Here is a 13,596-nt window from a genome sequence, read left to right on the forward strand (position 1 = left end):
AGGAAATGTTCCAGAAATACAGGTTGCAGACCCAGCTGATGAAGAAGACAATCTATCTCTGTCACAAGTGAAGAGAAACAAAGAAAAGGCTAAAGGGAAGAAGAAGGTCCAAGAAGAACAAGCTGACAAAAATCCAGTGACAAAAATTCAAGTCTTCCCAGTCCTTGCCACAAGGCGTAAAACCAGATCATCCATAATCACAGAACAAAAGGAGAAGGAAACCCCATCACCTGTCCGAAAATTTAAGAGAAAACAATCAATTGCTGAACAAACTATCCCTCAGGAAACCACTGGAAGTAAGAAGAGAAAGAAGAACATTCAAGCTCAACAGCCTGAAAGCCAGCCTGATGTATCAGCTATTGCACCTCTTGAAATAATAACTCCTCAATTCCTGTCTAATGAATACGCAGCAAGATGGGACTCCATAAACCAAAGGAAGATTTTGAGTGAAAGGTATCTTGATGTTGAAAAGTTCAAATCCAGTGCCAATTCATGCCAGTATTTGAGAAGTTAAATCTAGTCAAGCCTGTGACAACCCAGAGAAGCTACCCACCTATTGCCATAAAGGAATTCTATGCAAACCTAATGAAGACCATCAAGGAGGCTGGATCATCACAATATGGGCGTGTATGGTTGAGAGGAAATGAATATAATTTCAACACTCCCACTATCAACCTGTATCTGGGCATTGATGCAAGTGATATTGAGGATCCGGTTATTGGGGCAAACACCATCACTAAGGTCATCACAGGAGGAACTTATAGCTATTGGCCTGCTGAAACCAGCATGCTGCCTGCCAAATCCTTGTCAACAAAGTATGCAATTCTGCATAAAATAGCCATGACAAACTGGATGCCAAATGAACACAGAGGAGGATTAAACTTGCTCATGGCCACTCTGATATACAAAATAGGAAAAGGTATTCCCGTTGACTTAGGTGACATAATCTTCAAACATGTGGCATCTTTCAGGAAACCAGAATCAAAGGAAAGCAAAGTGAAGCTACCTTTTCCCTGTACAATCTATGGAGTACTGCGCACACAAGGATTCAAACCTGAGCAGAATGAGCCTATGGAAACCCCTCAAGTCAGAATGATTGATACCAGACTCAAACAAGGATCACATGTGCTTGACATTTTTCCAGAACATGGAAGCAGCTCAGCCCTAACCTTGAACCTTGATGTCCCTTTTATCAGCAAACTCACAGCCCAGCACCTTGACAGAAGCATCAAAGATCTCAACACAATCATACAAATACTTGTTGAGAAGAGAACAGTTGAAATGCAATTGCGTGAACAACTGAGGTTAAGAGATCAAGAAATGACTGCTACTATTGCTGAACTACCTACTGATCCTTCCATGGAAAGTGATGAACAGACTGTTGAAAACCCACCAGAAGTTGATACTACCATGAACAGCCAGGAGGCTGAATCCTTAGAATCGGAATGATTCTATTTTAATATCTGGGTTGATTTCCTACTTGGTCCTGCTAAGGAGTCTTGTGGCTACAGATTCACAAGTTCCTGGCAATAGGGGGAGTATGAACAACCTTCTAAGCATTGGTTACTTTTTGGTTACTGTTGAAGTTTGGATACCTTGAAGATGGATGTTTTTGAAGACTCTCAGATCTGCTAAGAAGATATTATCTGTTTTGTGTTTTAGAAATGTGTAATAGGGTCTTATGTTTTAGCTTGTTTATGCTTTGTGCTGATGATATAATCATCTTCAAGTTCAATGTGTTTTTGGGACAATGTTATTTGAATGAACGCTGTTTTAACTATCTCTGATGCTTTAGGAAGTTGTTGTGAATTGCCAAGAAACTTGCTACAAAGGGGGAGATTGTTAATAAAATTACTAAGTGGAAATTATTATGAAACTCCCTAAGTTGTACCAAGTTCTTGTGACAATTTTGTTGGCTCAGCAGATAGTTCAAAAACATGTTCTCTTAAGGTGTTTTAGGTTTATTATAGTTTAGTTCAGTAAATAGTTCAGAAGACTTGGAAGGCTTTGAAGACAGCTCACTGAACGAAGCACTGTTCCAGGGCAAGAAAGAGGTTCAGGGTTAGTTACGGAGACTCCAACAACTTACCAGAATCAGAGCAAGATATATATGAGACAAATCCCTTGTGATCAGGTTGAGAGAATTTACACTGAAGATCTAAATGTGAAGTTTCCATGTACGTGATTACAAGAAATCTTGACAAAGCTTACCTTTGATTCAAGATACATCTTCTCGGTGAAGTTTATTGGGCAAGCATTCACTCTGAATGCCAGTTGTGCTATCATTGAGGGGGAGCCTCAATTCAAGAAGATCGGGAGATCAAGTTCTTGTCAACTCTTCAAGGTTGAACTCTAGAATGGAGCCTATGATGATTTTCTAGAGTTACCGCGTGATTTTTGACTGTAAATTGGTGGTACATTTCACAGTGTTGATCAATGAAGAGTTGCCCAATCAGACGTAGGAATTGAGATTCCGAACTGGGTTACCAATTTCTGGTGTTCTTACTGCTTTAATATCTGCTTATTCATGATTGCATTTTAACACGCATTGTTCTTATCTCTGCACTAGACCAGTAAGTAGTTAAGGGTCCTCTAATAAATCTAGCAATTAGGTTTAATCATTGGGAGACTCTTTCAATCTCTTAGACCTTGATTGGGGTAGTCTAAGATTTCAATATATAAAATTACATATAATTATTTAAATATTAAATAATTAAATACTACCAAATAAGTGAAATAACAATCCTAAATGGCGAAAGCAATCATAGTACTAATATATTACTTAATACAGTATATATTATGATTCATAATTTCATACAGTATATATTATCATTAGTACTGCACTACTTTGATAGGTTTAGATGTTAATTTCAATAATTTGAGTGTTTAATTGTTCTATATTTATGTAATTATATGTAATTATATATATATTTGATATGTCATTTTTGACATCTTTATAGTTTTTTCTTACCTAATTTAACATGAAAAAAAAGAAACAAAAAAAAAAAAAATCGGCGAGCAAGCCTGTGAGGCCCGCCAACTCGCGCGGAGCGGGTTAGAGTTGTATGAATTCTAGCCCGCGGGCCTAATAGGCCGGCCCGCAAAAGCCCGCTAAAAATTAAGCTCACGATGAGGCGGGCCTAATGGGGGAGGCGACTTTGACAGTACTAGTTGTGCTAATCACCTAATGTGCACAAAGTGACACGAATTAAAACAAGCAAGTCATATCTCAAAAAAAAAAAAAACAAGCAAGTCACTCTTCAATGAATCCTAAGGCCTTCCCCAATAGTTGTAAATTTGGTGTGGGTTTTGAGGAGTTTTTGTAAGAGTGATTAGGAAAGAGAAAATGGGGTGGAGAAAAAAAATAAAAAATTAAACCAAACCAAAAAGCTGAAAAAAATTTAAAAATAAAAGTATTTTACGCGCCCGGGCGGGCGCGTGCACTACTGTGAGGCGTAGTTCTCTTCTCAACAATGGCCCACCAATCTCTGCAAAATCCTCAACTTTGCAGGAGTAAAATACAAACAAATAAAATCCCTCACATTAGTTAAAACACCCATCACAAACTTTAAGGTCTGCAAAATCTCATGTAAATTTGTTATTGTGGAAGGCCTAATAGTTTACTGACGAGGAAACTATGGCGGCTTGCAAACCGTATGGTGTGCCACGTGGACTCCCAGAATTGGACTAACTTAAATAATTAATAAATTTCCTGGGTGGAAATTCCTAATTATTGACTTATTACTTCTAATTAAGGATTTATTTGTCCCAACTCCTATATATAATTTCACCCATTCTTGTAGTTCGCTTCTGATTTACGGAGTATATGATCTCTCTTTCTCTCTGTGAGGTTCCTATCGTTTTCTGGGTACCAATCTCGTTGAACTGAGTATTCTTTGTTGTATCTGTAATCTGTGAATCCATTCATGGATGGGAATAATTGGAGAACGGCCCAAGCTCAGGGTCAGGCGCCGGCCGGCGATGCCACCGCCCCGGCACCGGTGGCGGCAAACGGCGCTGTCGAGACTGGCGATTGGCGGGCTCAGCTACAACCAGAATCACGTCAGAGGATTGTCAACAAGATGTAAGTCTCTCACACTTTTTTTGGGGGGGAATTCTCTAGGTAATATACATTTGATTTATGGTGATAATTGGTTTTTTGAAATTCTTACTGGAGCTTTATGATTTATGGTTTGCAAATTGGAGGGCCTTTCCGAGCTTTTCGTTTTTTCCCCCCCTTTTTGAGAATACCTATTTTTCTGTGGGAATTTATCGGTATTTCCAAAGTTGCTTTCTTTCTATCATCGCTACTGTTAATCCATATCTTAGGCTGATTGATAAGCATGAAGAATTGGACATAGATTCCACTGGATATTGCTAATATTCATAGGATCACGGCTAAGGAATTGATCTTAATCAATGGGGCCATAAACATCCTCGTATTCAATAAGGCCAATGCTTCTTGTTTTATTTCTTGAATTGTTATTGTAACAATGTACATGTTTTGGACATACTATCTATACTCTGAGATACGGCTTGAAGGTAGAGAAGGGTGCAAAACTGCTTTTACTTGTCTTGTATTTGCAACTCCTACTGTCTGCTAGGAGAAAAGAAAATCTTAAACATTTTATTAGGTTTGTGTATGATAATCCTTTTACATTTATGTTTGGTTAATACTGAAGTGCTTGGGGATGGCTCTGAAGTGCTTTTCTTTTACATATGATACTATTTCCATATTTGTTACACTGATGGATATGTCTTTCAACTGTGATGGCTATAGAATGGAGACTTTAAAGAGGCATCTTCCCTTCTCTGGACCAGAAGGGCTTCATGAGCTTAGGAAAATTGCAGTAAGGTTTGAGGAAAAGATTTATGCTGCTGCTGTAAGTCAGGTGTGTATGTGATGTGTGATTACCAATATCTCTCCATTGTTTTAAGTATGTTAATTATTGACTTGGTTTACTTTTTTATTTCTAGTATCAGAATATTCTGTGTGGAAGCTATATATATATATATATATATATATATATATATTTAAGGCCTTAGTGACACCTTTTCCTTCCCTGTCTAATTTTATTGCAGTCAGATTATCTGAGGAAGATATCTTTAAAGATGTTGTCTATGGAGACAAAATCACCAACTCCCATGGCCAATTCTCTGCAGTCTAACAATACAACTAGTGCTCAGAATCCCCAACTTCCAGGTGAAATAACAGGAGCCTCATCTATTTGTGCACTTTTGTTCTGCTTTAATTAATTTGTAAAAGTCCCAACTTTGTTGAAGAGGACATTTGACTATATATTCAATCTAATTACTCTATTCTCTAAGTTAGAACTTAGAAGATTCTTTTTCATGTATGTCTTTGTTTAGTACAGAAATTCTTGGGTGGATGATTCTCCTTTGCAATGCTTTATTACCATTTTTGAATATCATTTTTCTTTTTTATTTGTATTAATTAATTTTGGCATATAATATTTAATTTTGGAATGTGGTTGTTCATATTTTACTGTATTTTAAAATTTAAAATGATTTGCTCTCCATTTTTATTGGTGTGCTTTGTTTGTTGTTTAGCATTAGTATGATTTTGACACATTTCTTGGCATTCAATGATCAGTACATTCTGTTGTTTCTATAGGGACACACAATGTAATGCAAAACCAGGTTAACAGCCAAGGACAGCCACTCTCTATTCCTATGGCGACCAATCAATCTCAAACACGACAGCAATTGGTGTCTCAGAACATTCAGAATAATATAACATCAACTGGACTGCAAAGTTCTGCAAATATGGTGCCTGCACTCCCTACTGGCAGCAATTTGGCTCAACCTAGCGTGGCAAATGTTGTCAACCAAAGTTCTGGTTTGCAGAATATTCAAGGTATTCCCAATGTTTCTCAAAACTCAGTGGCAAACACCATGGGCCAAGGGATGGGTTCCAATATGGTAGCCAATTCTCAGAGACAGGTGCAGGGAAGGCAGCAACAGGTTATTTCCCAACAGCAGCAGCAGCAGCAACAACAACAATCTCAGAGTTCACAACAAATTCTTTACCAGCAGCATTTACACAATCAAATGATGAAGCAGCGATCTTTGATGCAATCTCATATGCAGGAGCGGCAGCAACAGCAAAACTTACTACAACAGAATCAGATCCAATCATCTCAGCAAGCTGTCATGCAGCCTTCTCTTCAGCAGAACCAACAAGCTTCTGTTCAGCAACCAACTCAATCTGTACTTCAGCAACGTTCACAATCAGTTCTCAGGCAACAACAATGTCAACAGGCTCCAATGATTCATCAACAGCAAGGATCACTGCTGCAGCAGTCATTGATGCAAAACCAACAGCAGCAACAACAGCAGCAGTTGATTGGTCAGCAGCAGAGTGTTGCAAATATCCAACAGAACCAGTTGATAGGCCAACAGAACAACTTACTTGACATGCAGCACCAGCAATCTAGGGTGATTGCCCAACAAAATAACTACTCAAACATACAACAGCAGCAATTAATTAATCAGCAGAATAACCTTCAGAATATACATCAGCAGCAATTGGGCAGTCAAGGTAATGTCGTTGGGCTACAGCAACAACAGATGCCTGGAAATCAATCCTCTAGTTCTGGATTGCCTACTAATCAGCATCCTATCCAAATGTTACAACATTCAAAGGTTCCAGTCCAGCAACAAATGCTGCCAAATTCTACAATATTGCCAACGCAAGGTCTTCATTCGCAAGCACAGCAGACACAGCAGCAGATGATGTCTCAGAGTCAAGCACAACCTGGAGCATTGCAACCACCATTGGGATTGCAGCACCAGACAAATTCATTACAACGAGAAATGCAACAGCGAATTCAAGCATCAAGTCCCTTGCTTCAGCAGAATGTGATTGATCAGCAGAAGCAACTTTTTCAGCAGCAGAGGACCACTCCAGAAGCCTCATCAAGTATTTCTTCTCTTCTCTCCTGAGCTTACCCAATTTTAAACTCATGTTGCATATTTCTGATAGATGTTCTCTTTATGCTATAAATTCTGAAGCATCTTCCATTTGCAAATATCTGAACCATCTTAATGGGACTGTCTGTTTTCCAAGTCACCTTTTGCTTTTGGATTTGCTTCATATAATGTTGACCAAATAGTGGCTGTATCCTCCTGAATCCATTATCCATTACCTTTGTTATTGTTATTGTTGCTGTGAGACTGGGGGTTGATATTTAAAGAAGAGCTTCTTATTTAATTGCAACTTCTGGCCTGTTTTTCATTTTTATTGAATTTTCAATTTTGTACAACTTGTTTCTGCGCGCTGTAGCTTTATTTAAGTTTTTCACCATTAAAAGCTACCTAACTCTATTCTACATTTATAATTGTGGTATAGCATCTCTGGATTCAACAGCTCAGACGGGAAATGCAAATGGAGCTGATTGGCAGGAAGAGGCTTACCAAAAGGTACATCCTCTTTTTTTTTTTTTTTTTAACTGTAACTTTATGAAAGGTTGTAGATTCACAGAAGATTACTTAAAAGGATTCTGTCTGGATGCAGAAATGGAGTAGACTTGTTAAATTTGACCGTCATTAAAACATATCAATAAGAACTAGCTGGAAATGGGAATATATCATTGACCATGGACACAAAAACCACCGGGGATTAAAAAAACATTTCTGACATTTCATTTTTTGTTTAGTGTTTACACATTTGGGTAATTTGAAACACCATTCTAGTGTTTTTCTATACGATTCAACTTGGGATAATCATCTAAATATTTCTAGAATGCAAAGATCGTTATGCTAGAAAGTGAGAGGAAAGACTTGGTGAGGGTTATGAGCTCAGATTTAAACTCAGAGAGATTTGCATGCAATGACTGTAAGAAACTAAACAGTACTGACATATAAGTCATATGGTGTGTGTATGCCATCTGTGATTGCCATAGGATGATGTGTGTATACTATGAACTATCTGTGATTGCTGTGGGCCAAGAATAGAGGTGAAGACAATAATATCTTCTTTATTGTTTAATGAGTTAATAATCTGGACTCTGGGACAAGATAATCTCAACTTCTTCAATAAAATTATGTTTTCTATGAGGAAAATGTCTTTCTATTCTAATTTTCTTTGACTTAGTTGATGATGTTAGACACAAGCTGAAGTTGTGTGAATTCCATGTTTTCCCTGTTAAACTGAAATGCATACAAGTGAGTTGCAGAATTGTTTGTGAATTTCTCTAATTTTCAGCACCTACAAAGTTTTAGCATTTGCATTCTATGACCATGATATTTTTAATTCTTATTCTTAGTGATATTGCTTCTTCCATTTTCTTTTTGGGTCCATTTGGTGGTCTGGTTGTCATGTGAAAGTATTATGATAGGGATATTCTATGATGTCTGGAAGGATTTTTAACCCTGCAACTGAATCTGTGAAACTTTTATGCAGATCAAGTCCATGAAAGATATGCATTTTATGGATCTTAATGACTTGCATGTAAAGATTTCTACCAAATTGGCTCAGGTGAGATGAATGCATTTTACTTATTATATTGCATCAGACCCTCTGAACATGTTAAGTTGTTAACTGTCTGTGTATAATAAGAGGAAGAGAGTCAAGAGACATGAATCCTTGATGGCTGTCGATGCTTTTTGTTGCACTATATTCCTGACTTCTGTGTTAGATTCTATCCTAACACAATTTGTTTGTTCTTTGCAGTGTGAGTCTCTTCCTCAGCAACCCCCAACTGATCACATTAACAAGCTCAGGAACTTTAAAAGTATGGTGGAACGTTTTCTACATGTCTTGCAGCTTAACAAGAGTGAGGTTCAGCTGCAACACAAGGAGAGAATGTTTTCCATTGAGAAACAAATACTTTATTTTCTAAATTCCAACAGGCCCCGAAAACCTGTGCAGCAAGGGCAACCTCAACACACACAAACTCATGACAATCAAATTAATCCTCAAATGCAATCTGTAAACCTACAGGGCTCCATGGCAACAATGCAGCAGAATAGTTTGACCACCATGCAGCACAGTTCATTATCATCTGTATCTGCTGTTTCAGGCTCTCAGCAGAACATGATAAACACACTTCAACATGGTACTGGTGTGGATTTGGGGCAAGGTAGTTCATTAAGTTCACTGCAGGCGGTGGCTACTGGATCTTTACAGCAGAATCCTGTCAGTGGTCCTCAACAGATAAACATGAGCTCACTATCATCACAAAGTGGTGCAAATACACTGCAGTCAAACCTGAGTACCCTACAGCCCAGTTCTAATATACTTCAACATCAGCATCCTAAACAACATGAACAGCAGATGCTGCATAACCAGCAAATGAGACATCAAATGCAACAGCAACAACTTTTGCATAAGCAACAGCTAATGCAACAGCAGCAGCAAATAAAGCAATCACAGACTCCATTGACAGCACATCAGATGCAACAGCTTCACCAGATATCTGATTCTAATGATATGAAGATGAGGCAACAGATTGGTATCAAATCAGGTGTGCTTCCACAGCATCAGTCCATAGGCCAGCGCGTGGCAGCACAGCACCCCCATCATAAGTCAAATATTTCATCACCTCAACTTCAACAGGCCTTATCTCCCCAGCTATCCCAGCATCCATCTCCACAAATTGACCAGCAAAATATTTTGGCTTCTCTGACTAAAGCTGGAACACCTCTGCAATCTGCAAGCTCACCTTTTGTTGTCCCTTCTCCTTCAACTCCCTTGGCTCCATCTCCCATGCCTGGGGAGTCTGACAAAGTTAGTGCTGGCATTCAGTCACTCCCTAATGCTGGAAGCATAGGGCATCAACAAGCTACTGGTGCATCTGCACCAGGTCAATCTCTTGCAATTGGTACTCCAGGGATATCAGCATCACCTTTGCTTGCTGAATTTTCCAGTCTAGACGGAGCACATGCAAATGTATCAACCGTTTCTGGAAAGTCGAGTGTAGAACAACCCCTGGAACGCTTGATTAAAGTGGTAAGAATAAGTTTTCTTGCTTATTTTGCATTGTACAATTCTTCTTCAAATCCATGTCTAATTTATATTTTTTACGTAATGGTTTTATTCAGGCAAGTAGGATGTCTCCTGAGGCATTCAGTTCATCAGTTAGTGACATCAGCTCCGTTGTCAGCATGATTGACAGAATAGCTGGATCTGCACCAGGAAATGGATCAAGGGCAGCTGTTGGTGAAGATTTGGTTGCCATGACAAGGTGTCGTCTGCAAGCAAGAAATTTCTTTACACAAGATGGACCTACTGGAACAAAGAAAATGAAACGGTATACAACTTCAAATGTAGTGTCATCTAGTGGAAGTGTGAATGATAGTTTTAGACAGCTGAATGGCTCTGAAACATCTGATTTAGAGTCCACAGCAACATCCAGTGCCAAAAAGCCAAGGATTGAGGTATAATGTTCACTGTCATTCTTTTTCCTCATAGAAACAAGTATCACCCATGACTTTCCCATTGCTATATATTTTCTTCACTTTCATAAGGTATTCACATTCACTGCTGTTGCATCTTCTTATTCTCTTTCATTTAGTTGAAGAAAAAGAGACTGATTGATTCTTGGGTACAGCTCATTATCTAGCCTTTGTACTCATAATTTACATAAACACTAGTATTGGCCCAGTGTTGCATGACAATTAGGATTCTTCTCATTCAGCAAAGACCAGTGAATGCCCTTGAGTGCTTGCATGATACCTCTGATTCTCTTAGAAAATAAAGAAGCATCAGAAAGGAAGTGCCAAATCAACCAGTTCTCTTTCTTAAACAAGGTTCCATTACACTTGACTGCAATCCCCTTTTTCAGACTGCTTGCTCTTTTGATTAACTTGCTTAGTAAAGCAAGATAGTTGACTCCATTATTTTCCCTTTAGCTTTTCTCCTATTTGTTTCCAATTCCAGATCATTTCTTCTTAAAAATGGTGGTTAGGGTGTTCCAGTTATTATCTTAATGTGTTGATTTGTCTTTCTCAATGGTCACAAGCATGCCAGTGGGCAGTTGATTATCTTGTGCAGGGAAATTACTTTTTAATTTTCTTTAGCCTCTTAATATAAAATATTGTTATTTAACTGTTGCAGGTTAATCATGCACTCATTGAAGAGATAAAGGATATTAATCGACGATTGATAGATACTGTAGTCGAAATCAGTGATGAAGGTGTTGATCCAAGTACTCGAGCTCCTGCAGCAGTTGGCAGTGAAGGTACCACCATTAAGTGTTCGTTCAATGCTGTAGCTCTAAGTCCAAATTTGAAATCACAGTTTGCTTCAGCACTAATGGTAAGATTCATTCCACACAGATTTAATTGCATGCAACAACTTATATTCATTTCTAGTTTGTTTGTTTGTTTTTTTAAATTGGATATTTTTCTTTGTCTGAGCAGTCACCAATTCAGCCTTTGAGATTGCTTGTTCCTGCTAATTATCCGAAGTGCTCTCCTATACTCTTGGAGAAGTTCCCAGTTGAAATAAGGTCAGGAGTCAATTTCTAATTTGTTTTTGCCCCCATCATACCCCTATCTATCTCTGTTTGCAGTCTGCACACATACACACCACATGTTTCCAGACACCAAGATGCCCCACTTGGTTGCTTCATGCAGTGTAATTTTTTTCTTTGGTGAATAATGCATTTGTCACAATTTCTGGCTAAAAAGAGAAACTAATTAAAAAGGGAGAAAGAAAAAGAAAATTTTCTATATCCCATTCCATGCTGCTGCATGCTTTAAGGTTATGAAAATTCTCCAGATCCTGATCTCCTGCTCTCTTTGCTTCCTTTTACCACTTGTACCTGCAAATTAAAGTATTCTTAAGTTCACCATTCACTGATTGAAATGGTTTATGTTTGATATGCAGCATGGAGTACGAGGATCTGTCGATAAAGGCCAAGTCAAGGTTCTGTGCATCTCTCAGAAGTCTATCTCAACCGATGTCATTGAAGGAGATGGCAAGGACCTGGGATATCTGTGCACGTGCAGTCATCTCCGAGTATGCGCAACAAAGCGGTGGGGGCAGTTTCAGCTCAAAGTATGGGACTTGGGAAAACTGTTTGAGTAGCGCATGAGCAAACTCTTCTAATAATATACGGAGTAACATCAAAAGGATTCCCAACTCCGAGTATGGCCTGGAGTTTCAATGGCATAATGGTTTTGTCAGCGGCATACTATTTTTCTCTTCCATACACATTCCTGTTTGTTTTCTTACAGCCTTGGAGCCGACTGCCGAGCCATAGTAATGTAAGGTTGCTTTGCTTTTATTTGATCTGGCAGAGGCAAAATAGTGGGTATGTGAGGGGCAAATCGTAAGAAAGATTTTATGTATATTCCAATAACATGAAACTATGAAAGGCTGCCTTGTGAGGTAAGTTTTTATTTTTGCTTGAAATGAAAGGATTTGCATTCCTTTTTCTTCCCTGTTGCCTGCCTGTATATGGACTATAAGTTTATATTATTCTCATTTACTCCCTATATGTTCTGAAGGTCAAAAACTTCTTCTTTTTTTATTTTATTTTATTTTATTTTATTTTTTTTAGAAAGCAAACAACTTTAATTCCAACAATGTCCTCCGACTGTGTTGATTTTCCAAAATTAGTCCCCGACTTTTAATTTGGACAATTTAAGTCCCTTGACTTTCAAATTCTTTCCAATATTGGTCCTTTAGTCAAATTCTGGTTAAGTTGAGGTCAAATGAAGGGGTAAATTGTCCGTTCATCTGTATAGTGTATTATTACTCGTATTTCTCGTCTTATATGCTATATATATGAATATAATCTCAGTCAAAGTCTCAATCGAAGCCATTGATCTCAGTCGAAGTCTCTTCGACTGAGATTATATTTATATATATAGCGTATAAGACAGGAGAAATACGAGTAATAATATACTATACAGATGAACAGACAATTTTACCTCTTCATTTGCCCTCAACTTAACCAGAATTTGACTAAAGGACCAACATTGGAAAGAATTTGAAAGTCAAGGGAATTAAATTGTCCAAATTAAAAGTTGGGGACTAATTTTGAAAAATCAACATAGTCGGAGGACCATTGCTGGAATTAACTCTTCAATTAATTAATCAAATCTGAAGCGAGAACATTCCAAATAAAGTAGGGGGAATGAATAATCATTCTGTAAGATATGACAAACAAACGACATGCCTAGCAAGTACTTCCCGATTTGCAAATCATTTTACAAAATTGAAGATTAAATTATGAAGCTCTCTGGGCAATTTGTTGATATCTCTCACCAAAAGATAATAGGGACTTTCTAGACTGAATTTCATTGAAAAGTTGTAGTGCATCCATTTCGACTATAACAAAATCAATCTTCTCTTTAAGCCATGCAAATGCTCTTTAACCCCATATGGCTTCTGCTTCTTTTGGATCAAAACATCCCCTCAAAGCTCTCCTATTGCGTTTCCCAAAATTGGGCTAGCCCATTTTTGCACCAACTTGATCAATTTTCGCGTCCCCCATTTAACAATATATATATAATGAGTTGAAGGGGAGCTTCGTGTCTTCCATTCCAAACCTTGTCAATCATTGCCCTCCATATGAATGAGCACCAGCCATCCGACACGACTATGTTTGGAAGGATGGGTAG

General features: G+C 38.1%; 2 protein-coding genes across 2 annotated transcripts; both read left to right on the forward strand.

The window, feature by feature from the left end:
* Positions 1-585: 585 nt before the first annotated feature.
* On the forward strand, positions 586-1,449 carry LOC116013170. Its single transcript, XM_031252819.1, has one exon. The coding sequence runs from the start codon at positions 586-588 to the stop codon at positions 1,447-1,449; it is 864 nt and encodes a 287-aa protein (XP_031108679.1).
* Positions 1,450-3,805: 2,356 nt separating this feature from the next.
* On the forward strand, positions 3,806-12,465 carry LOC116012713 (mediator of RNA polymerase II transcription subunit 15a-like). Its single transcript, XM_031252356.1, has 11 exons — positions 3,806-4,084; positions 4,781-4,892; positions 5,083-5,203; positions 5,636-6,943; positions 7,373-7,443; positions 8,426-8,500; positions 8,696-9,973; positions 10,066-10,401; positions 11,081-11,281; positions 11,386-11,474; positions 11,855-12,465. The coding sequence occupies exons 1-11, from the start codon at positions 3,927-3,929 to the stop codon at positions 12,060-12,062; spliced, it is 3,957 nt and encodes a 1,318-aa protein (XP_031108216.1). The 5' UTR covers positions 3,806-3,926; the 3' UTR covers positions 12,063-12,465.
* The last annotated feature ends 1,131 nt before the right edge of the window (positions 12,466-13,596 follow it).

Source organism: Ipomoea triloba, chromosome 3, assembly GCF_003576645.1.
Source record: "Ipomoea triloba cultivar NCNSP0323 chromosome 3, ASM357664v1".
In the NCBI taxonomy this organism is placed as follows: Eukaryota; Viridiplantae; Streptophyta; class Magnoliopsida; order Solanales; family Convolvulaceae; genus Ipomoea; species Ipomoea triloba.

Coding starts and splice junctions, on each gene's coding strand:
- LOC116013170 (XM_031252819.1), top strand. CDS start 586: ATGAAGACCATCAAGGAGGCTGGATCATCACAATATGGGCGTGTATGG.
- LOC116012713 (XM_031252356.1), top strand. CDS start 3,927: ATGGATGGGAATAATTGGAGAACGGCCCAAGCTCAGGGTCAGGCGCCG. Junction 5,204..5,635: donor TCAGAATCCCCAACTTCCAG/GTGAAATAACAG, acceptor TTGTTTCTATAG/GGACACACAATGTAATGCAA. Junction 10,402..11,080: donor CCAAAAAGCCAAGGATTGAG/GTATAATGTTCA, acceptor TAACTGTTGCAG/GTTAATCATGCACTCATTGA.